At 43.3% G+C, this 25,501-nt stretch overlaps 1 protein-coding gene across 24 annotated transcripts in view; it reads left to right on the top strand.

Moving 5' to 3' along the window:
- MICAL3 (microtubule associated monooxygenase, calponin and LIM domain containing 3) overlaps positions 1-25,501 on the top strand; it is a 199,947-nt gene that overhangs the window by 66,769 nt on the left and 107,677 nt on the right. For all 24 annotated transcript variants that reach the window (XM_087855444.1, XM_087855464.1, XM_087855447.1 and 21 more), the window contains exons 2-8: positions 15,066-15,406; positions 17,419-17,626; positions 19,535-19,651; positions 20,278-20,379; positions 21,021-21,176; positions 22,141-22,241; positions 25,231-25,488. In XM_087855444.1, the coding sequence (XP_087711570.1) occupies positions 15,143-15,406; positions 17,419-17,626; positions 19,535-19,651; positions 20,278-20,379; positions 21,021-21,176; positions 22,141-22,241; positions 25,231-25,488 (1,206 nt within the window). In that variant the 5' untranslated portion in view covers positions 15,066-15,142. The remainder of the gene's footprint in view (positions 1-15,065; positions 15,407-17,418; positions 17,627-19,534; positions 19,652-20,277; positions 20,380-21,020; positions 21,177-22,140; positions 22,242-25,230; positions 25,489-25,501) is intronic.

Here is a 25,501-nt window from a genome sequence, read left to right on the forward strand (position 1 = left end):
GCTTTGGCCACTTCCTTGTCTTTCTCTCAAATCCTAAATCAATAACAAGTTAATAACAAACTAATTGTCACACAAATACCTTTTCCCCTTTTCTATACTTCTGTCACATTAAACATTGTGGCCCAAGTAAGCCTTTCATTTATCTTTTTCTTCTTTCCTGGCATCTGCTTTTCCACTAACATGTGTACTAAGTGCAATAAAAATGAATTATTCTTCCTCCTAACTAGCATCACATGGGTAATAGGTAGACAGAAATGGACATAATTCCAGAGCCATTGGTAAGTGTTGAAAGAGAGATATGTACCAAGGTGAGAAGGAACACAGAGGAGGAAGTGATGAACTTTGGCAGGGCGTTTGGGTAGGGGGAGTCATTTCAAGTGGACAGGGAGAAAGGACATACTAGGCAAAGGGGAATGACATGAACAAAGTTGAAGAGGTGTGTGTAAGAGTGTGGTACATCCCAGTAACTGCAAATGTAACTAAAGAAAATGGTTTGTGTTTGGAAGTGTAGGAAATAAGGCTGGTGCTCGATCTTGATGGACCTTCTGAACCTTGCTGATGGTTTGGATTATTTCCTAAAGATAGTGGAGGGCTGTAACATGATCACATTTGAGGCAAAGAATCACACTTGTTCTTAAACAAGAACACTCTGGCACTCATGGAGGATGGATCGGAGGGGAATTAAGATTAAAAGGCCAGAGGCACCTGGGTGGCTTTGTCAGTTAAATGCCTGCCTTCAGCTAAGGTAGTGATCCCAGAGTCCTCAGATCCTGCCCTGCTCAGCAGGGAGTCTGCTTCTCCCTCCGCCCCCCACCACTTGTGCTTGCGCTCTCTCTCTCTCTTGCTCGCTCTCTCTGTCTCTCAAATAAATAAATAAAATCTTTCTTTAAAAAAAGATTAAAAGGCTATTATACTATAGTCCAAGCTAGAAATTGTGGATGCTCTCACCAAGATAATGGTAGTGAAAATGAACTCTATAAATAGAAGTCCTAGAGAGTTAGAATCAACAGGACTTTGCTTTTGGTTGATTGGATTAAGAGATGAAGACAGAGAAGGGTCTGAGATGACCCCAACTTTCCATTTCGTTGGTGGGTGGTTGTGGCATTAGGTGGTGTATATTGGGGGAAGAGAGCAGAAATGTTGGATTCCTCAGTCTGAGGTAGTATGGGATGTCTAGGTGAAGATGCTTAATAACATTTGGACCTCAGGAGCAAGGTCACAAAAGATAAAAGTTTAGGGGTCATCCAATTTTATGAAAGACTGGGACAGATGAAATCACTGGAGCCATTTGAGAGAGCTGAGCGGCAACGAGAATATTAGTAGGAGAAGCAGGAGATAGAGCCAAGGGAGGGGCAGTTTCTAGGAAGAGCTACTGAGAGGGAACAAGTAAGATAAGGATTGAAGTGTCTGAACCTTTCATAATTAGGAAGCCATTGTCAACCGCAGTGGAGTGATGGAAACAGAAGCCAGATTGGAGAGGGAATGAAAAGATGGACAGAGGAGTCATTAAGAGGTCATGAAGTGGGGGCGCCTGGGTGGCACAGCGGTTAAGCGCCTGCCTTCGGCTCAGGGCGTGATCCCGGCGTTATGGGATCGAGCCCCACATCAGGCTCTTCAGCTATGAGCCTGCTTCTTCCTCTCCTGCTCCCCCTGCTTGTGTTCCCTCTCTTGCTGGCTGTCTCTATCTCTGTCAAATAAATAAATAAAATCTTTAAAAAAAAAAAAAAAGAGGTCATGAAGTGGTGACAGAAGAGTAGCCTGCTCTTTCAGTAAGCTCAGTTATAAAAGCAAGAGGGAGAGGTTGGTAGGTTAGAGGGCATACAGGTTTAGTGGTGTGTGTGTATGTGTCTGTGTGTAAGATGAGAGAGACTTCAGCCTATTGGCAGGCTAAAGGAGAAGTAGGCTGGTAGTGAAGAAGTTTAAAATGTATGATGGATGGATAGTGGTAATGGTTATACAACACATGGATGTACTTAACACCACCAAGCTGTACACTTACAAATGGTTAAAATAGGGGGGAAATGTATGCTGGTAGATGGAACCAGATTCAGAGGAGAACCACGTGGGTGGGCTGGAGAGCCTCTGGCTGGTGGGACCTTTCTCTGAGATGGAGCAGGATGGTGAGGGCATCCTTTACTCTCTTCTTGACCATGTGAGACGCAAGAGCATTGAGAGTGGAAGATGGAGTAGGGGACCTGAGAACACAGAGCCAGGGGTACAGGAACCAGAGTGGGTTCCTTGAAAGAATTACTGGGTAGGATTGAGCCCCAGCTGTGGTTGGAGGTGATGGTGCAGTAGAGCCACATCAGTCTGCATGGCTGACTTTTTTTTTTCCCCTCCTCTCCAGCAGTTTAGAAAAGTTGTTTTTGTCCCATCCCCATTCCACTTCTGAAGCTGGTATTTCAAGTGTCATGCTATCTGCCTGTGTTTGCCTCCCTGCCTCTCCACCTAATCTCTGTGCAACCTTATCAGAAGCTGGTGAATAGTGAAACGCACAATAACCCTTTGGCTCCCCTTTGTTATCCTGCCTTGAATGAAAGAGTGCTGCCTTTTCAGACACCCTGGGCTTAAGACAGGTTTGTGGTTCTCTGATGCGGATTTAAAAAATACACACACAGCTTGGATTTAGAAATATTATGGGTGCTTCACTTACCTCTCTAGGGAAGTGGGCTGGGGGTTGTTGTATAGCATTTCATGACACTGATACCACTCTTCTTTTCTAGAACCTAGTTTCTTTTTATAGGGGACAGTTACTTTGAACCTATTTGGCTGTTGAAAACAAAGCTGCCTCCAGGTCTTGGCTCCTGTCCTGCTCTCCTCTGTTGCTGGCAGGTCCTAAGCTGGGTGCAGTGGCCTGCTGGGCAGGGCACATATAATGCAGGTCTAGAGCGGGTAGTGGTCATGGAGAAGGACAAAATAATCCAGCAGACCAGAGGGTAGAAACCATCTGGATTCTCCTTGTGGGATTCCCTTATCTCTGTACTTCTATTCCTTCTCCCAACCTGAATCCATTTTCATTTGATATGACTTATGTCTCAAATCCTAACAGAATTCCGCCTGAATCCCCAGATGTCTCTCAGCAGACTGGAAGAGTTTATTTACCTATCCACTTACTCATTCAAGAAGTAATTATTGTGCACCTGCTATGAACCAGGAACTGTCCCAGGCATAATAATACAGCAGTGGACAAATTGGCAAAAATCCTTACCCTCACAGGGCTTACATTCTAGAGAGGAAGACAGACAGTAAATAAATAACAATTTATAGTATGTCAAGTTGTGGCAAGTGCTTCGGGGAAAACCAGGAAAGAGGATATGCAGAGTGGGGAGTCAGTTTTAAATAATATGGTCAGGGAAGGCCACACTAAAAAGGTGACATTTGAATAAATACCCAAGTGTAGTGAGGGAGTAAATTGTGCTCATGTCAGCTCCATTAGAAGACTTCTGCCCTTGGAGGTGAGAGGTTTTTTTCCCTCTGCTCACTGTATTGTTTCAAGAACCTAGAAAAATACTCAGCATGTAATGGATGCTTGGTATTTTTTGCATGCATGAATGATCTGAGGGAAGAGTATTTCAAACAAAGGGAGCAGCTAGTGCAAAGGCTGAGGTGTGTGTCTGGTGTGTATGAGGAACAATAAAAGGGCTAGTCTAACTGAGGGGTGTGCATGATAGGTAGCAGGAGGATAGGAGAGGGGTAAGGTGTGTATGGGGTGTAGATCTTTCAGGGCTCCCTGAGACCTTTTCATGGGGTTCATTAAGTCAAAACTACTTTCACAATAATACTAAGATGATATTACTTGCCTTTTCTACTGTTTTATACTCGTGAGTGTACAGTGGGGTTTTCTGGAGGCTACATGATATGTGTGTGTTGCAACAGATGGAATGCAGAAAGCAGATATGGGAATCCAGCTGTCTGTGTAAGACAGACATTAAGGAGATTTGCAAAAATGTAAAAGCATCACTCTTCTGCTAAATTTTGTTTTGGAAAATATTTTTGTTTTTTTATAAAATATGTTAATTATGTGGCTATGTAATGGATTGTTATTTTTAAACGAACTAATAACTATTGAAATTTTCTTCTCTTTTAACCTCAGATACATTAAATATGGATAGATCTTTGAGCCCTCAGTATTTTTAAGAGTATAAAGGAACCCTGAGACCAAAATTTTGTGAAATACTGCGACAAGGCCTTATAGGCCATTGTAAGAATGTTTGCTTTTTCCCTAAGATGGGAGCTATATCCATGGCTCTGGCTGAGTCAAACAAGATGAAATTTAGTGAAAGTAGTTTAAAAAGGGTCCCGAATGGGTCTTGAAAACAAAGTACATAAATATAGGGTGAGGGATTTGTATTTTAGAAACCACATCAGTAAGAAGAATTTGGAGTTGTACTATACAGTATGTGTCAACAGTTTAGGGTACATTTCAGTCAAGCTCTACTTTTTTAGTTGGGCCTACATTCTGGTGGAGGAGATAAACAATAAGCAAGTAAACCACATACTGTGTCAAGTGATAACAAATGCCAGAGGAAAAACAAAGCAAGGGTGATAGGAGACTGGTGCTCTTTCGTGTAGGTGGTCAGGAAAGGTTTGACTAATAAGGTGGTATTTGAGCAAAGATCTGAAGAAAGTGAGGAAGTAACCATGTAGCTGTCTGGGTGGAGATCATCAGGCAGAGAGAGAAGGAAGGGCAGAGTCTCTGGGTGGGCAGCCTGCTGAAGGTGCTTGATGAACAGGAAGACGCCAGTCTAGCTAGAGCCTAAGGAGCGTGGGGGAGAGTGGTAGGACATAAACAAGGAGATACAGAAGTGGGGGCAGTTACTCAAGGCCTTATAGGCCGTTGTAAGGACTTTGGATTTAGCTATGGGATGGGAAGCCATTGGAGCATTTGAGCAGAGATATATCACCTGATTTGACTCACATTTAAGTGAATGTTAGGGCTGCTATATAGAAAATATTCGGGGTTGGGGGCATGGGATTTAGACAGTGGAAGCGGAGAAAGGCTATTGCAATAATCCAAGTAAGAGATGATAATGACTTCAGTGAAGGCGGTAGAAGAAGAGATGGTGGAAGTGGTTGGATTTGGGCTATATTTTGAAGATAGACCGAAGTTACTGAGGAATCGACCATGAGATGTGACAGAAATTAGGATAATTCTAAGGTTTTGGATTAAGTGACTAAGTGGATGGTGGTGTCATTTGCTGAGATGCAGAATACTAGGGAAGAAGCAGGCTGAGGGTGGGAATGGGAACCAAGAGTTTGGTTTTCTGTGTGTTAAGTTTGAGATGCCTGTCAAATATCCAAGGGGAAATGTCAAATAAGCAATTGGTTATACAAGTTCAGAAGCAAGAAAGTAAATATTGGAGCACCATCAACTACCTGTCCTATGAAGTAGTGCTTAAAACCATGGGACTGGGAGATTTTCAAAGTGGATTGTGTCTCATTAATGGGTCATGAAATCAATACAGTGGGAATCAGTAATTTTTTTTAGTGAAATAGAATACACAACATCAGAATATCTCAGTAGTAATGGTAAATTTTGTAAAAAGTTTTTAAAAATTGTATTTATAGAGAGATAACTGTGTGTACAATTTAAAAATTTTAAAGCCACTAATGATGTTTAGGGAGTAGATGTAGATTGAGAACAGCACCTAAAGACAAAGTGATCCTGTGGCCATTTCAACATGCAGCGGATGGTGATGTGTGAGGGACCAGCAGAGGACATGGGGAAGTGTCTAGTGAGGCAAGGGGAGAACCAAGAGAGTGGTGTTCTAGAGGCAAAGAAGAGGGGATGATCAGCTGATAGGTTGAGGCAACTGGGATTGAGAATTTGCAGTTAGATTTGACAGTAGGGAGATGATGCATGTCCTTGAGGAGATGTTTCTGTGGAGTAGTGGGGATGAAGCTAATTGCTGTGGGTTCAAAAGAGAGTGGGAGAAGAGAAAGTTGTGACCACATGCAGTTCTTTCTGGTAGTGGAGTAAACTGGTCAGAAGGTATGGGGACAGGGCGTGGTTTTTAAAAATGAGAGGTGTTGATGGAAATAATTCAGTTTGGGGGAGGAGAGAGGGACCAGTGCAGGAGGCAGTGCAGTTGAGTAGGAGGGGATGGGATTGGGTGCATGGGTGGAGGGTTGCTTCAGGTAGGCATGCGGATAGTTGTCTGTTCACAGTTACAGGAGGAAAGGCAGATGAGATGGGTATAGACATTCATGATGGGAGCTTGTGGAAGAATTCTAAAGAAGGTAAAGAAATTGAAAACCATGTCAAAATAGAAACGGTTGAAGGAGAATGTGTAGATAGCAATTATTGGAAGGTTGTTATGTAAAAGGAAGGAACTGGTTTTGTTTTGGATACCTCTAAGAGATAAATTTTGGACCACTGGGTAAAAAACTATGGGTAGAATGATTTTGGTCTTCTATGTAGAAATCGAGCCCTTGGGAAATTAGCATTTCAAGGTGATCAAACATTGTGAAGACTACTTCCTAAGATAGAAAGTTGCCTGTCATTGGAGGTGTTCTTGATGGTATATAGAAGATACAAGGGTGGGATGGCTAGCTAGGTTAGATGATCTTTCAGATCCTACCCAGCCTTGACCATTGTGTATTTTGTGATTCATGGCAAGTGGTAGTAGGCAGACTGGACAACTGAGAAACCCCGAATTCTGTTCCAGGTTAATCTCTTGCCAGTTATTTGTATGTTCTGGGAATGCTTTGGCTGCAGGTCTGCCCCTGGGAGAGGCAGATCATTAAGATGTGACAGAGTGAGTGCCTTTACGGGACCTCGACTTTTTCCCAACGGCTCTACAGTCATCTTTATGGGGGTATTTAAATCCCTTTGGACTGTTGCGGCGTTGGTGTTCTCTGAGCCCCTGTGCTGTAGTTGGCCCTACCTGGCACCCTGCACAGCTGTCAGCCAGACTACCTCCTGAGTCTGCACAGGTGTAGGTGGCTTGATGTCCCTTTAGTCAACAGAACCTCATTGAACGTCTATTGTGTGCCTAGAACTGATACATAGTACTGAGCAAAGTAGGTGGGAGCCCCCCGTTGTGTAGAAGAACAGCTTTTTGGTTGTGTTTTCCCACAACCTCACTGGGCCTTTCTCCCGGTCAGAGGCCCTTCATCACCCTGAGAGCCTGGGTCATAGCAAATGCTCTCGGATTATGGGGCAAGAAGGTGTTGATTTTTTGGTCTCTTTGTAACTCAGCGCGGTCCTCTTCGTAGTGGGTAGGTTGAGGTTCACCTCCTGTCCTGCCCTGAGTTCTTACAATGCATGGAGTGGCATTAGATGATTCACAGATTCTTTGTAATGGACTCCTCAAAGGTGTTGCTGGTGGCTGCAGACTGATAAGAACTCTGCTAGTACTGTTTTAGTTGCCTAGCCCTTCAGCAGCCAATGGGAAGAATTACTGTGAAACCAGACCGCTCTTCCATTTATGAAAGGGCTCCATTTCAAAGGAGCAGATGCAGCGATAACTTGTGAGAAGAAAAAGAATCCTGCATTGTGTGTCCTTACTAAATTTACTTGAAACTGCCTGTCTGTTGGTAGCTGGGCAGTGACCTTCGTAGCAGGCAGGGTCTGTTTGTGGTCTGTGTGTACACCTGCAGGTTCTGGCTCTCGGGCAGCAAGGGGCTGGGAGTATTTCTGATGCGCCTTTATTTATTCAGCTGTATTCTCCGGTGGTTTTTCATAATGGTGAGGCTTTGGGCTCAGGGTGCAAAATATGGCTGCACTACTTTCTTGCCATATGATCTTTAAAGCTCTTCGACCTGAAGTTTCCCCATCTGCAAATGGAGGGAATAGAGTCTACCTTAGAGGATTGAGGTGAAGATGAAATGACCTGACAGCTAGTAACTATTCATTCAGTATGTTAGCTATTTTTACCATTATTGATAGAAGTCCATCGTTCTTGTTTTAATACCTAAGTTAGGCAGAAACTTAACACAAATCTTATTCTTTTAGTCCTCCATCAATGCTGTTATCACACCTTCTAACAGATGGATTGGAGAGGGTACGGAGCAATGATGGAACAAAGAAAGTTTTGAAACACTTTTCTTTCAAAAAACAAAGCTGAGCACTCGAGTTCTGGTGTGTGAGTCATTTGTTTAGCCGGAGTATAACCTTTTGTTGCTGGGATTATAGATGACCGGTTAATAATAACTACTGTACTTCCAGGGTCCTGCTGTGCGCCTGGCACTGCTAAACATTTTACATTCATTACTTCAGTTCCTGCAAAACTCTGTGATCCCATCGGTATGACTTCATTTTGTAGATGAGGAAACTATTTATAAGAGACCAGCCTCTGGTTATTGTTCTTTTTTGGTTGGAGGGGGACATCGTTCTTTTTGACTCCTTGTTTTTCTGGTGTAAAATTAAAACTTACAGAAAATAGAACATAGGGGTTAGGGCCCTAACCGTGTCTTCAGAATTGGAGACTTAGAAGAGAGCACAGAGATCGTGTTGTCCAGGCTTTTTCTCAGATCCCTCTAGAGAGGGTCATAGCCAAGAATAAGTGGTATGAAGTTCATAACGAAAGTGCTACATTTATTTTTTTAATTAAAAAAATTTTTAATTCATTTTTTCCTATTTATTTTATTTTTTAAGAGATTTTTTATTTATTCATTTGAGAGACAATGTGCGAGCATGAGCAGCGGGGAGGGGAGGTCAGAGGAAGAGGGAGAAGCAGGCTCCCCACTGAGTAGGGAGTCCCGATGCAGGACTCTATCCCAGGGCCCTGAGATCATGACCTTAGCCAAAGGCAGACGCTTAACTGACTGAGCCACCCAGGTGCCCCTCCTATTTATTTTATTTATTTTTTACATCATGATACATGTGCTCTTTAATCCCCATCCCCTACTTCCCCATCCCCCACCTCCCCTCTGGGGAAAAAAATTACTAAACATAATAAAAACATGAGTGACAGTCAATAGAAAAAAATCGCATATGTACAAACCCAGGAATTATAATATAGTTTAACTTAGTATAATACACTTTATAAGCAAAAAACTGAGTAAATATTGGTTTTTAGAGCAAGAGACTATAAAAAATGGGCAGGAAAGTATGAGAAAGAACTTTCAGAAATGAGATCTTAAAATGTTGAAATTTAAAAAACAGCTGATTAGAGAAAATGAGTAAGTCTAAACATTAAGGGATTATCTAGAATGCAGTATATTGAATAAGAGGAAAACATTTTTTTAAAAAGATTTTATTTATTTATTTGACAGAGAGAGAGACAGCCAGTGAGAAAGGGAACACAAGCAGGGGGAGTGGGAGAGGAAGAAGCAGGCTCATAGCGGAGGAGCCTGATGTGGGGCTCGATCCCAGAACGCCGGGATCACGCCCTGAGCCGAAGGCAGACGCTTAACGACTGCGCCACCCAGGCGCCCCAAGATTTCATTCTTTTTTATGTCTGAGTAATACTTCTTTGTATATATACCCCACATCTTCTTAATCCAGTCATCTATGGATGGATACTTGGGGTGCTTCCATATCTTGAAAAGCACTTGTTGTTTCTTGCTGGTTGCTCTTCTTAGGACATCACTCCCTGTCCAGGCTTACCTTTGCATTTTTAGATACAACTTTTTGGTAGCGCAGTAGAAATCTCTGTTGCATGTGTCCAGTTCTCCTCCACCTCCCAGCCACGCAGGACAAGGCCAGTGCTTTTCCCCAGGACTGGCCCTTCCAGTGTGGAGTTTCTGAGATCCCATACAGAATTCCTTGAGGAGATTCTGTTCCCCTCATCAGCTCCAAAGAAACATAGTGTTTCCACTACAGATCAGGCTATAGCTACAAAGACCTGGTCCCTGCTAGGAAGCTCTTAGTGTAGGAGAGAGCCATTTAAATAATGGCTTTGTGAACTGACAGCTGCAGATGAGTAATGCAGTATGACTAAAGAGCAGATCTAGGGTTCGAGGAGGGGCGCAGACGTAGGGTGGGGGCTGGTTTCCTGTGTCCTCAGCATCTTGCTTAGTTTGATGCTAAATAGGATGGGAAGTCAGATGCGAGCTGAGGATGGAATAGTGCAGAAACAAGAATACTGGAGAAAGACTGCTTTCCTTCTTGTATTTTGGGCTTGGTTCCCAGGTACCCATAGAACGTTAGATAAGGCTGTGAGAGATAAGCCTTTGGTGCCGGAGATGGGGAGCAGTAGGAGGCGACAAGGAGTCTCATTCCCAGACTGTCTGGTTCAGTCAGCTCATTGCCTGCTGAGGCGTGGGTCTCAGTGTTCCCATCCACAGATGATAGTAGCCTGAGTGGCCTTTGTTGCGGAAAGACTGATGAAGAACTCAAGGCATTTGGCAACTTTGGTCTTTGTTTCTGAGACAAAACACGAAGGAATCTCTATAATCCGAAGTGCAGTTTTCATCTAAGTTTCCACCTAATCACATTCCAAAACCTGCCTTCCTATAGATCTACTTATTCCTAAGATCTATTTAGACAAGTCACACCTCTGACTGAATGGCCTAGGGAAAGAAGCATTTCATAGATTCCTTAATAAGATTCAGAGATTTACACATCTGGTATATTGATGGTGCAGTAGCTAGGGAGAAAATTAACTAAACTTAACTCTGGTTTTATACTCCTAATTTTTTTTTTTTTTTTTTTTTTTTAGAGAGGGAGAGGGAGAATCTTAAGCAGTCTCCACACTGGGCATGGAGCCTGACGTGGGGTTCAGGTCCCACGATCCTGAGATCATGACCTGAGCCAAAACCAGGAGTCAGACACTTAACCAACTGAGCTACCTAGGCGCCCCTGGTTTCATACTCTTGAACTATAATTCCTAGTTTCTTGTTTTGTTTCTCTTTCCCTTTTCTATTTTTTTTTTAAGATTTTATTTATTTATTTGAGAGAGAGAGAATGAGTGGGGGAGGCACAGAAGGAGAGGGAGAAGCAGACTCCCCACTGAGTAGGGAGTCGAAGTGGGACTCGATCCCACGACCCTGGAATCATGACCTGAGCTGAAGGCAGACACTTAACCAACTGAGCCACCCAGGGTGCTCCTCCCTTTTCTATTTTTAAAGATAGTTCTCCCCTCCTACAAATAATCATGCACCTATTCTAAGAGGTAGAGATTGAGTGTTCTCATAACCAGCCATGAGTCAGTGACAGCCTTTTACTCTTGTTGTAAATAGAAACATAAAGTCTGTTCTTGCATGTATTTCATGGGCTGCCTCTCCAGCATTTTCCTCCATAGCCAAGGAATGTGCAAGGCTTCTGAGTCAGCAGTCAGCTGCCACGGGACAAAACATGCAAGATATTGTCCAGTGGCAGAAATTGCACCAGTGCCCTGGAAACCTGGCATCATCTCTTCTTGCTCTTCCCTCCTTGGGCTCCTCACTTCCCTTTTCCCTTCCTTCCACACCTTGGCTTTTCAGTCCCCAGGATTTCTGGCACCTTCTGGCCAGGTTCCCTGGTCTCTAGGTTCCTGTAATTATGAATATGAAAATTTCCCAGGATACTAGGATGTTTGGCACACAGGGATGGTCCAGGAGAGGCCAAGAGGAGCAGGATCTGAGTTGACCTTCAGGAATGAGGGAAATTAGGGTAATAACAGGAATGGCCCTTCTGCAGTTCTGCCCAGCTGCTCGCAGAATGAATCAGAATGCCACGTTCCCCTTGGTAAATGACACAGTCCCAGTCCAGCAGAGTTACAGAGTAATGCTGTAGCACTTGAGAGTGTCTTCCTGCTGTGGTCATTTGGCTTGCAAAGTAGGAAAAGTGAGGCAACCCAGGGGAATTAATCTTGTGTACTCTTACCTTGGGTGCTTGTTGCATTGTTCCAGGAACCAACTTACCTCTATTTATCTGTTGTCATTAGTGACCTGCAGGTCAAAATCCCTTAGACTGGGCATTTAATACTTGACTACTGCTTGGAAGCAGACTCTCTGCAGGTGTGGGAGCTGTGGCTGAAACCTGAAAGTCAGCAGAAGAATTGGGGGCCAGTTGTTAATGAAGGTGTTCATCTGTGGTGGGGGTTGATTTGGAAAATCTCTGTGATGGTTAGTAGCTCTGTGGAAGTGAATATTTCAAACAGAGTGGGCTCCAGCCAACCAAGGGGATGTTAGCGTCCAAGGCAGTTTTTCTTTGAAAATAAATGCCCAAGACACTTCAGGGAGGTGTAAGCATAAGATAAGCATTATGACAGGGGAAAGGCTTTTAGAAATAATGTTGCAGGATTTTTTTTTAAGATTTTATTTATTCGAGTGTGAGAGAGAGAGCATGCATGCATGCATGCAAGCAGGGGGAGGGGCAGTGGGAGAGGGAGAGAATCTCAAGCAGACTCTACACTCGGCATGGAGCCCAACTTGGGGCTTGATCTCACGACCCTGGGATCCCGACCCAAGCTGAAACCTAGAGTCAGACGCTCCACCAGCTGAGCTACCCAGCTGCCCCAGAGTTGCAGGATTTTTAATGTGTTGGTTTCAGCAAGAACATCCTGGTACTGAGTGCTCCAAATCCTGGCAAGGAGTGGAAGGTGACTGCTATTTAGGAACAAAAAGAAATCATTTTCTCCTTTGATAAGAGGCAGAGAGCTCAGACCAGGTGTATTCAGAGCTTTTCGAACATTATGACTCTGGCGGAGTCAATGTCGACTATGAACACAGGTCGGGCATGCAGGGTCAGTATTGCAAAATGCTGTCTGTTTGTCAAAAAAGCAAATAAAGCCACAGAAATCTACACGAGGAAGGCAAGAGGCAGTCACTCTGGGACCTTTCTTTCTAGTCATTGGTTGTCACCTGTCACCCTTCTGCCTTTGGATAAACACATCTGTTTTTTCTGCCCCTGTTAAGATATCTTTTCATTACGTATCATTTCTAAGATAAGCCTTGGTGTATAAGAAAAAGAGTGGGCTCTTTTTAGGAACTTTAAAATATTTCTCTTGCTGCATACTTTTTCCTAGAATAAACTTCTATTTAGGGGGAACTGGAAGTTAGTTCCAGTTATTTCTGTTTCTTGATGGACTCTAGGCCACATGGCTATTGAGACAAGCTGTGTTTTTAGCAGTGGCCTCCAGAGCCAGGAAAGGTTGTTGAGTAAGTATGTATCTGAGCTGAGAAGCCGAGTCAGTGTGTCCGGGTGAAGAGTTACCATCTTTGACTCGGCCTCCACGGCACAGGAAGAGTGCTGGGTCTGCTGACATAAAGGGAAGGTGTCAGCTCTTCGTGTATAGCTATTACTTTCTCCTGTGAAGCTTCAGACAAATCTCCTGTTCATTTGGGTTAGCCTTACAGTATCATGGTGAGGTGTAGAGAGACGCAGGATGTTACTTCTGCTTCACAAATGGGCACTCTGTTGCACACACACTTGCCCGGTGAAAGGGCTTCAGGACAGAACATGGCCTCTTCCATGCCCCGAGCGTGGTGCCTTCTTCTGACACTTGTTTTCATCAGCACATACAGTTTGGTGGCTCCCAGTACTCTTGGGTTGCTCCGCTAAGCAGTGAATCACTTCTTTCTTCTTTACCCCTCCTGACCACAGTGGATCAACACCCCCCTTCCTCAGACTCCCCCCATCTCCAAAAGTAAGTCCTCTTTAAAGCAAAGTTACAGTGCGTCCTGTTTGTCACACTAGTAGCGAATTGGTGATAAGCCTGTGATAGAGCATTCTGACTAGAAAACCAGGAGTGAGCACTGTGACCATGAGGGTTTTCTCAGGACTAAACTCGGAGAACTTCAGAATTGGAAGAGGAGTTTAGAGACCATCTGGTGTAACCTCCTCGTCTTACACAAAGGGAAAATCGAGGCCTGGTGAGGCAGAGCGACTTGTCCGGGGTCACGCAACCAGTATCTGGCACGGGGCTCAGAGCCCTGTTAGTGCTCCTTGTTCTTACTAGGCCTTAGTTTTCACTCTTGGCCCTTTGCCTCCTACCTTCCACTAATAGTTCTAAGTAGTGATGATACAAAAATGATGAAACAGACCCAAAGGAGAGAGTGCATTAAAGGGGCATGTAAGGTGCCTTCTCCCACCTTAAAGCTTCTATCCGGCAAACATAGAGTGGTGGATGTGTAGGTGTTTTTGGTAAGTGGAAGGTGTAGACATTATCATTACTGTCAAATATGTTCGTGGGCAAAATGAAATGGCAAAAAATCTTCCCACCCTGCCATGTTCCACATGCAGGGGCAGGATTTTTTCAGTCCTTTAAAACACTACTGACTTTGCCACTTCTGAACTTTGTGCTTCTTCAAGAAGACTGCTGTGACACTGCCCTTTGGTTCTCTTCAGACCTCTCTCTGCTGTGCCTCACAATCTTTTTAGAGAGTTCATCTTCCTCGGCCAATTCCTTACAAGTTGATGAGTCGCAGATCTCATCCAGGGCCCATGACTCTCTCTTCCCATGGGCTCTCCTTGTGTGATTGTACCACTTTTTTGAAGGTTCCAGTACCACCTGTATGCTAATGACTCCCAAATCTGGGCCTGGGTCCCCGGCTACTCCCCTGACTTCCTATGAGCACCTCTGTCAAGGCAGCTCAGACATAACAAGCCAGAAGGGAACTCACTGTTCTCCCCTCATGAATGAGTTCCTCTATTTTTAATTCATTGGTCTGTGTCATTATTTACTCAGTGGCCTAGGCGGGAAACCTGGGAATCATTCTTGAGTCTTTCATCTGTAAAAGTCACTCACTCACAAGCCTTCGTATTTTATTTCTTTTCCTACCTTCCACACTTCTTCCCTGCACTCCTTCCCTAACGCTGACTTATCCTGAAAGACTCAGCTGTCACCTTTCAGAGGTTCATCTTCAGCGAGGACCCACTATGATTAGGTACTCATCGTTTATATTCCCAAATCTTTGTGCTTCTCTCTGTAATGGCACTTAGCGTTAGTCTAAAACGTTCTGTTTATGAGTCTGTCTCGCCCAGTGAACTGTAAGACCCTTGAAAGCAAGCACTGTCCTGCTCATCTTTCCGTCCCAGTGTCACAGATAGTGCCTGGAGTACTGGGGTGTGGGGTGTACACTTTGGATTGACACTCAGAACTCCGTTTGAAAAGGAGTTGTGTCTCCTAGAAAATGTTTGTAGGTAGAAATTTGGATTTGCTAACCCTTCCTTTTTCTTTCTTTATTTTTGTTAGATTAATGTGACAGAATCAGGTGGATCAACAGCCATCCCACTGCCCCCTTTGTTGGGGGTTGCTGAGAGTGGGGAAGCATGGAGGACAGTAAGAACGAGACAATGAATCGAGCTCATGTCCTCTTTGACCGGTTTGTGCAGGCCACCACCTGCAAGGGTACCCTCAAGGCCTTCCAAGAGCTCTGTGACCACCTAGAACTGAAGCCGAAGGACTACCGCTCCTTTTATCACAAGCTCAAGTCCAAGCTTAACTACTGGAAAGCCAAAGCACTGTGGGCAAAGTTGGACAAGCGGGGTAGCCACAAAGACTACAAAAAGGGAAAAGCGTGCACTAACACCAAGGTAAGGGTTTGTCTTCTCCCAGGCCTTGGGGCCACTGACCTAAGGATTTAACCACAAAAAAAAAGATTGTGAGGAGAGGTAAACCAAAGAAAGGGATTGAGTAGAGGTAGACTGGTGAGTAGAGGTGAGAACTAGGCAGAGTCTAACAGAGACTTAGTACAGAAAGTCAAACTCTGTGGGTCCATTACCTGTGTTCAGTTGACTGTTCCATGTCCCAGACCCCGTTCTTATTTCATGTATTCACATTTTGAACAGGGTTTCAGCTATTTAAGTACAACCCTGAAGTCAAGTGGTACAGGAACTTTTTATTCCCCCCTGAGGGCTCTGTTTTGAATCTCACACTGTTAGGAGGATGCAGGTCGCTTAGCAAAGAAGCAGCCATGCCCTGTTAGCATCCTGTCTGAACATGGCTTCATGATGCCTGGCATGTCATCTTTATAAAGTCGTCATTCCATACTTAATGACTAATAAGGTCCATATATACAATGGAATATTACTCAGCTATCAGAAAGAATGATTTCTCAACATTTGCTGCAACATGGACGGCACTGGAGGAGATAATGCTAAGTGAAATAAGTCAAGCAGAGAAAGACAATTATCATATGGTTTCTCTCATCTATGGAACATAAGAACTAGGAAGATCGGTAGGGGAAGAAAGGGATAAAGAAAGGGGGGTAATCAGAAGGGGGAATGAAGCATGAGAGACTATGGACTCTGAGAAACAAACTGAGGGCTTCAGAGGGGAGGCGGGTGGGGGAATGGGATAGGCTGGTGATGGGTAGTAAGGAGGGCACGTATTGCATGGTGCACTGGGTGTTATACTAATGAATGAATCTAATGAATCATCGAACTTTACATCAAAAACCAGGGATGTACTGTATGGTGAGTAACATAATATAATAAAAAAATATTGTTATAATAAAAAAGATAAATAAATAGTATTTGCTAACTTGGGGATCGGCCACAAGCTTCAGACCTCTGTTCATCCATATTCCAAAGGTTTGTTTTGATAAGCAAGTGCCTTGTGAGCCAAAATGTTTCTTTGCTTTCTTCACAATCTAGGGAAATAGAGTTTACATGAAACAGGTGAGATATTCAGTCACCTGTGCAGGAGTCAGTACAGGGAAGTATGTTTCCTGCTTTCCTCCTTATGTAAAACAGTATGTTTCCTGCTTTCCTCCTTATGTAAAAACACCTGAGAAGTTTGGAAAAAGCTAGCAGGGAAACAAAGTTGCAAATGACTTCATGACTAGATTATTAATGTCCTTTAACGAGCTTTAATTTGCTCTATGTGGAGACCTAAAGACCCTCCCCCAGTGGATTTGCCTCTGAGTAGATACTTATCAGCAAAATTCAAGAAATTCAGAGGCATGACTTTTATGAGTGAGTTGTGGTGTTTTATTAAGAATAATACAAATTAGTTAAGTGTCCCTTCTCACCTTATGTACTTCTCTAGAATACGGGTCTTTAAGATCATTTCCCTGGACTTTCAGTAAAAGATGGTGATTTTAGAACTCTTTTCAGCACATAAAACTTTGGCTCTTGAAAGTTGCCTTCTTGGAATCCTAGAGTGGTAGATTCATTTCAGAACTCTTAATATTGTCTGAACTATGTATTTAATAATCTGTGTCTCCTTGGACAGAAATCTGCTTGACTTAGAAACCTTTTGAAAAGTCCTCTCCTGTTAATAAAAGATGATGTGATTTTCAAATCGTTTGTTGAAATGATGACCACTTCAATACATTGCAGGTCTACAAGGTGAACATGTGCTGGGTTTATGTGCAGCACTAGCAGTTAAAAGAGTCTCCTCTATCCATAACAATCACCAGCTTTTCTCTCAAGGCATTGCAGATGCTCTCCCGTGACCCACATGGGTCTGAAGATTTCTTAGGAGAATAGCCCTACTTGGGGGGCTTTAGGGAATGATGGTTATGAGATCATGAAACTGTTATAGAAATGTGAGCTTTCCTAAGATGTGCTGCCTTTGCCCTGAAAGCAGCTGTGTTTTTCAGTGTCTCATCATTGGAGCTGGCCCCTGTGGTCTCCGTACAGCCATTGACTTATCCTTATTGGGAGCTAAGGTGGTTGTTATTGAGAAACGAGATGCCTTCTCCCGCAACAACGTCTTGCATCTCTGGCCATTCACCATACATGATCTGCGAGGTCTGGGTGCCAAGAAGTTCTATGGCAAGTTCTGTGCTGGAGCTATTGACCATATCAGTAAGTAAAACCAATCCTCCTGCAAGATCCCACCCCTGCCCCCTACCCACTTGTTCAGTAGAAAGAGGCAGATTATTTGAGGAATTCATACTCAACAGCCCATTTTGTTCTGATATCAGTAATGTCTAGTGTGCTTGGAGTCAAAATACATGTGATATGGTGGTCTATAACCTAGGACTCTTAAGTGCAAGTGATCTCTCCTATTGACATGAGTTTAACTTAAGGATTTCTAAAGTTAGGTCTTGAACTCTTCCAGAGCACTTGCAGTGGGTGGGATGGGCACTGGGGCCAGGCTAGGAAACACTACCAGTTTGAGCCTTGACCCTCTGGTGGTTAGTCTAGTGGAAGAAGCATAAAGCATGAGGCTCTCTCTAATGTGGTATGATAGAAACTCTACTAATGTGAGAACAAAATGCAACGGGGACAGTACTGGGGAAACCACAGTTTTAGAAGCAGCCTCCTAGTTTGGTCACCAGTGGCAAGTTAGTAATGAGATTCATTTGGTTAGGTGATTCTCATGAGGTCTACAGCATGGGTAACTCTTCCTATATTTTTGTCATCTCCAAGCTCAGCTTGGGCCTGTGCTTTTCTGAGATCTTATAGAGTAAATACAAGTCAGTGCAGACAGGGATTTTCTTTCCATGACTGTTAAGTGGCCTATCTGAAAAGTGATTCAGAACAGACGGTATCTACATTATGAAGTTCGAGTCTTGTTTATTGATCATCGTTAATGATTCCAGGAAAGTTGTTATCAAGGAACTTTTGTTCTGAGCTCCTGCAGATGTGTCCTGCAAATATATCAGACTGCTGAACTGTTTGCTGTTCGAAGTGGTTGTGCCAATTTATCAAACATTGGCCAACAGCTGCCACATTCCATTGGCAGAGGAAGCGTTCTGCCCATCTGTTGGACTATAATATGTAAAGCATCTTGGAATCCAGTTGTCTGCAAATATTAAATGTGTACGAGAATGGGATTTAATGAGCCTGTAGGCGCGTGACTCAGAAGGGTGGTGGTTATGATAAGCTGGGAAACAGAACCAAGATGACTTAGATGAGGATTCGCGTGCACTAGGTTAGTCAGAGGCTGCAGGTGAAATTGGTCTTAAGAGAGGACCAAGGGTCATTCGATTTGTCTGAATTTGTGTGCCTTATGTGGGATTTGTCTTGGAGCTGAGAGGGTCCTACATTAGGGACTAGATTGTTATCTCAGTAGGCCTGGGGCTGCTACCATGTGTGACACTTAGTGGTCACTCATTGGACATAGAATAAATAAATAGATCTCACTGTGATAATGAGCAAGACTTTCACTCATTTTGAGCCTCAGTTTCTACACCTGTAGACCAGTGGTGGGAGGGGGAATAGCAAGAGACTAAGGTTGGATTAAGGATTCCCCTTCTCACTTTATAAGAGTGTGTGAAGGTCAGATAATAGGATGAAAGGGAGATGCTATGGGGATCTTAGAAGTAGTCCAGCCCCTTTGTATCAAACTGGAAAACCCACCGGAGGGTGCACACCTTTGCCTTCTGTGGTAAGTACCATGTCCTGTCAGGATTGTGGATTCCGCTAGATGACTGTGGCTCTGACTGATTGGGAAAATGGAAAAGAGAGTCTCCTGTTGGCCACAATCTATGTTGTCTCAGAACTTTTGGTTATTTTGAACATTGAACCCAGGAGGTAGGAGTGGCCTTGCATGTCTTTCTAGAACATCTCTTGCATCGAATTGTATTTGCCCTTAAAAAAGAAAGAAAGAAGCTATAGAGCATGGCTTGGAAAATGTCTCCAACTACAGGAGGCTTTGAGAGTCTGGATAAACTGTGTAGGTGGACAGGCGAGAACCTGAACAGTAATCGCTGACTAGTACTCTCTATTCAGTGTGCCCTCACTACTATCATCTTTTTGTTCCCCCAGGTATTCGTCAGCTTCAGTTAATACTTTTGAAAGTAGCCCTGATCCTAGGCATTGAGATCCATGTCAATGTGGAATTCCAAGGTCTTGTGCAGCCTCCTGAGGACCAAGAAAATGAACGTGAGTTGGATTGGACAAACGAAGGGGGGATGAAAGGGCATGGATTTTGTGAGAAAAAATGAGATCAAGGGAGGAAACTACAAGAATCTGTGGGTTGTTTTCAGAACTAGTTAAAGAGCTTTCTTCAGGAGGTGCCTGGGTGGCTCAGTCGTTAAGCGTCTGCCTTCGGCTCAGGGCGTGATCCCAGAGTCCTGGGATCGAACCCCACATTGGGCTCCCTGCTCCGCTGGGAGCCTGCTTCTTCCTCTCCCACTCCCCCTTCTTGTGTTCCCTCTCCCTGTCTGTCTCTCTCTCTCTCTGTCAAGTAAATAAATAAAATCTTAAAAAAAAAAAAAAAGTTTCTTCAGTTGTACAGCCTGTATCTTTCAAGGAACTTTTGACTTTGTGAGGAGGCTTTTGACATAGTATTAGATGTTGCAAACATTTGTGTTCATTATAGCAAATCACGTGGCGGGGAGCATTCTTTTGTGAGCCTTCTCCAAGGCTTCTTTTTTTCCTGTGTTTTGTACCCCATGCTTTTGCTCCTGGTGTTTTCAGTTTGGGGTTTTGTGCAGTTTGTATCTAAAGGTCTCTTAGGTGTATGAATATGGCTGGGTATTGACCTTCATTTTGACTTTGGTCCACAGGGATAGGTTGGCGGGCACTGGTCCACCCCAAAACCCATCCTGTGTCAGAATATGAATTCGAAGTGATCATCGGAGGGGATGGCCGAAGGAACACCTTGGAAGGTATTGATCAATGCTGCTTTGCCTGGTTCATAGCAGAGTGAAGGGTGACCCTCCCCCAACCCTGGGGTGAGAGTTTGTATCATCAGAATCCACATTCCTAAGAATCTGCATATGTGTGCTATCTATTCTAACTGAATGACAGGCCCAGCTTTCCACTAGCCAACTGATACTTGGGTTACTTCTTACAGGGCACTCTTGTTAAGGCACTAGGAGATAATTAATTGTTTGACACTGCAGGATTATATCTAAGTTTAGTAAGGTGGTGGCTTCCTTTCCTTTCTCCCTCCCTCCCTCCTTCCCTCCCTCCCTCCCTCCCTCCCTCCCTCCCTCCCTCCCTCCCTCCCTCCCTCTCTCCTTCTTTCTTTCTCTTTTAATGGAATCTCTTGCACTGAGTAGTATTTTGGTCAGTTAGATTTCAAATTGTTAGTGTGGGGGAGACTTTGACTTCTTTCCTGAATTCATATATTTTTTGGTAGGTAAACACCTTATTTTCAGATAGAGAAGAATTGCCCTAAAATTTTCCCATTGATTCCCATCCCACATGTTCCCTAATGTCATCATCAACACCCCTTTCCTGTTTGAAGTGATTTTCCTTCTTCTCTAACAAGTTGTGGCACCTCTGAAAATTTCTTTCCTTCCAGGATTTCGGCGAAAAGAATTTCGCGGCAAGCTGGCCATTGCCATTACAGCAAATTTTATTAACCGAAATACAACAGCAGAAGCCAAAGTAGAAGAGATCAGTGGTGTGGCTTTTATATTCAACCAAAAATTTTTCCAGGAACTAAGGGAAGCCACAGGTTGGTGTAGATGCCTCCAAAGCAATAAGGATAGAAATTTAAATAACTACTTGTGATTTTTCTCCCAGAGGGTTTGGTAGAGTGGGTGGTCATTGGCATTATTACTGTTGTTTGCCCCTCTCTTTCTTTCAATACTGCTTTCCTTATCACTGTCTCCTCCTCTAGCATTCTTTATCCTCTTTACAGTGACAGGGCTGCCCTGGGCTTAGTTTTTATTTATTTGTTTGTTTTTAAGGGCTCATTCTGCCTTTTACCAACTCTACTCCAACCCTTTCCCCTATGCTGTGGCTCTGAGTGATGGTGCTCAATGCAGTAAGCTACCGATTGGTAGGTCTCTGGTTCTCTAGAACCTGACTTTAGATACCGTGTATACAGTCTTCTGGTGTTGCAGTTTGGGCGTGAAGTAAACCATGTGCTAGATAGGAATGAGATTGTCGTGTGATAGCTTTTGAATAAATTATTTGTTGCCATAAAAATGTGCATCAGATTTCAATTCTCTGTTTTCTAGAACATGATTGCTTTCCATTACATCTGTTTTTTAGATTATTGAATTAAAAAGTCACTAGTTCACACTCTGCTTAAGAGTAGAGGTGATTCTCCCAGTTGCCTTGATGACTATCAAAGAGGTTTAATTTGAGAACTAACCCTGACCTCTTACTAGAAGTTAACCTTTCTTTTTCTTCTAGTCCTTCTATTTCTGCTTACTATTGATCATGGTTTTTAGGATAACTTAGGGTATCAAGTGAATTATAGAGCAGTGCAGGTATAAACATAGCTCGCCCTTTTCTCATGAACTGAATATGCAGGAAGCAAGAATCTGGGCTCAGGCATCTCTTTATTTTCACTTTCTCTGCTTGGAGTGTTACAGCCCTGGTCTCTGTGGACCCATGCAAACTTTCTGGCTGCCCTAATGTACCTTCATTTCAGCAAGCCCACATGTGACAGATTTGTTTTCTGGTTGCAGGCATTGACTTGGAGAATATCGTGTACTACAAAGATGACACACACTATTTTGTTATGACAGCCAAAAAGCAGAGTTTGCTAGACAAAGGGGTGATACTGCACGTGAGTAATGGATTTCTTTCAAACCTTTTTTTATGTTGTACTAGTTAATGTGACCACTAAGAGAAAGAGTTTTATTGTCTGATGAGTTTTTCCTGCAAGGGAATGAAAATGAGCACCCAACTCATCTCCTGGAAACAGGTACTCCTCTAATGTTCTTAGTTTAACTTCTAAAAAATCTTTTGTTACGGACAATTTCAGATGTAAACAAAAGTAGAGAGAAGCATACAGTGAACCCGCATGTGCCCACCATTTCATCTTAACAATTACCAACACATGGCCAATATCATTTCAGTAGCACCTCATCCCAGTCCCCACTCCTGCCATTGAATTGTTCTAAAGCAAATCTCAGATATCAGTTATCTCGGATACTCAGTTTAATTTTAGGTGATTTGGTCTGTTGTTATAGCTAATTCCACATATGACTGCTTAGCAGTTGGTTAATAGGTCGTCTTTGGGGAGAGGGTGGTAGGGGAAGGGAGTTGGACCTGGAAGCCTGAGAATGGTTCTAGTTTTACTGCAGATATGTCTATCAGAAGTCTAGGGAACACTGGCTGGATCAGGGTATATTTAGACCTCTTCATGACCTAACAATGATGAGAGGTCTGGCTCAGCCTTTTTTCCAGGTGGATAATTGTATGACATTCCCTGAGATGATGAACAGAATATGAAATCAGAGAACCACAGGATAGGTGGTTTTTTAAGGACAGTCTCTTAAGTCTTGTTTGGTCTTCAGTCTGAGTCAGAATTACTATCCCTGTGTGATGAGCTGGAGAGAAGAGGCTCTAGATGTGCTGACTCAGGCCTGTACAGTTCTTAGCACAGACTCGTGGCGGAGTTCCAGGGTGCCTTTGTCTCTGCAGGACTGAGTTATACTGTTGCCATATCTGAGAGCAGTGTTGGGGGCAAGCCAGTGAGCAAGTGCCTGCAGCACAGCCTCTTCCCAGTCATGGACCTCAGATGTATTTCTCAGCCTTGAGCTCCTTTATGTACATAAGAGAAACAGGACAGAGCAGTTCGTACAGCCCATTCTGCCAAAAGCATAAACAAGACATACTTGGTTGGATGCTTTATCAATAAGAAATAGCCAGTGAGCCCGGTGGTAGGCTTTGGGACTAAGTTCAGACAAATCTACCGTCTTAGGCAGAGCAGTGGTTATCAGTTGAAATTATTGTTTTATTGTGCTTTGCAACTACTGCATTTATGTATTTATGTATTTATTTATTTATTTATTTATTTATTTTTTATTTAACAAAATTGAGAGTTTGTGGCAACCCTGCACTGAAGAAGTCTGTCGGTGCCATTTTTCCAACGTGTTTGCTCATTTCATGTTTCTGTGTCATATTTTGATAATTCTTGGCAATATTTCAAACATTTTCATTATTATATTTGTTATGGTGATCTGTGATCAGTGATTACAATTAGCTGAAAACTCCAATAATGTTTAGTATTTTTTAGCAATAAAGTATTTTTTAGATAAGGTAGGTTCATTGTTTTTTAAAGACATGCTATTGCACGTTTAATAGACTACTGCACAGTGTAAACATAACTTATATGTACTGGGAAATCAAAATAGTTCATTTGACTGGCTGTGTTGCAGCATTCACTTTATTGTGGTGGTCTGGAACTGAACCTGCAATATCTCCAAGGCATGGCAAATGTAGGAACAATCTAGAATGCCAAGACCTGATTTACTTTTGCTTTTTATTTATTTTTTTAGAGGGCAGGGGCCATGTTTCTATGTGTGCTGTGAAATACTAAACTGGTTGTGGTCACTTACTCAATGTTGAACAAACATGGTTTTGAGGACCAACTTAAGTATTTGTGCTTTGACTATTAACATCTTGTAGCGGTAGCTGAAAGTACCATCAGGGACACTTGGAAACAAACCTTAGGCCCCACTTTAGGAGAATAAAGATTTGGCTTAGTTAGCCAGGAATCTCCAAAACAGAAAAGGAGTTTTTCAGTCCTTTATGTGGAAAGCCCTTTTCCCTCTCATCACTGTTTTTCTTAGTTGATGGGTTTCTCTGGAGCCTTTCAGAATCTTATGTATTATTTTGAAAACCTCTGTTCCATTTTCAACATATTTCTCCCCAACCCCCGGGACTACCATTGCTCCCACCTCACATCTTTTTGGCACTGAAGCTTTTGGGTGCTTCCTTTGGTTTGATGAATTACACAATGCTGAGCATTTTATGTGGTCCCATTTGCCAGAAGCTATTTGCTACCCAGAAGATAATGATGACCAATATAACATAAATTATAAAATACATTTTCAGTTTAGAAAGTACCATCACATAAATTATTTTATTTGGTATTCAAAACAACTTCATGACCTGGATTAGGCAAGATTAAAGAAGTATGACATGCTCTAAGTAAATGGAAATACCAGGCGACAAAGCTTGTGCTCTCCTCCCCTGTAGGGCACCTGGGTGGCTCAGTCGTTTGAGCATCCGACTCTTGATTCTGGCTTGGGTCATGATCTCAGGGTCATGGGGTCATCTGGCTCCTGTTCAGCAGGGAGTCTGCTTGGTATTCTCTCTGTCCGTGTCCCCCACCCCGTGCTGTCTCTTTCTCTTCCAAGTTAATTAATTAATTAATTAATTAAAAAATTATTTAAAAAAGGGGTGCCTGAGTGGCTCAGTCGATTAAGCATCTGCCTTCGGCTCAGGTCATGATCTCAGGGTCCTGGGATTGAGCCCCACGTTGTGCTCCCTGCTCAGCGGAGAGCCTCCTTCTCCTTCTCCCTCTGCACCAGCCTACCTTCATGTGCTCTCTCTCTCTTTCAAATAAATAAATAATCTTTTAAAAAATAAATAAATTTTAAAAAGAAACCACCTCCCCCTTTTTTCTTTAATTTGTGTAGACTTATTTTGGAATATGAAATCACTTTAGGAAGAAGGGAAAGGCTGTGAAACTAGCTTACATCTGACATGCATAGTGTGGCTCTAACGGGGCTTTTCCCTTGACCCTCTTCTCGCTCTGGAGACAGGACTATGCTGACACAGAGCTCTTGCTTTCCCGGGAGAATGTCGACCAAGAGGCTCTGCTGAACTATGCCAGGGAGGCGGCAGACTTCTCCACTCAGCAGCAGCTGCCGTCTCTGGATTTTGCCATCAATCACTATGGGCAGCCTGATGTGGCCATGTTTGACTTCACTTGTATGTACGCCTCCGAGAATGCTGCCTTGGTGCGGGAGCAGAATGGACACCAGTTATTAGTGGCCCTGGTTGGGGACAGCCTCCTAGAGGTGAGCAGTAAGG

Source organism: Ursus americanus, chromosome 25, assembly GCF_024610735.1.
Source record: "Ursus americanus isolate L20-20 chromosome 25, mUrsAme1.1.p, whole genome shotgun sequence".
Classification (NCBI taxonomy): Eukaryota; Metazoa; Chordata; class Mammalia; order Carnivora; family Ursidae; genus Ursus; species Ursus americanus.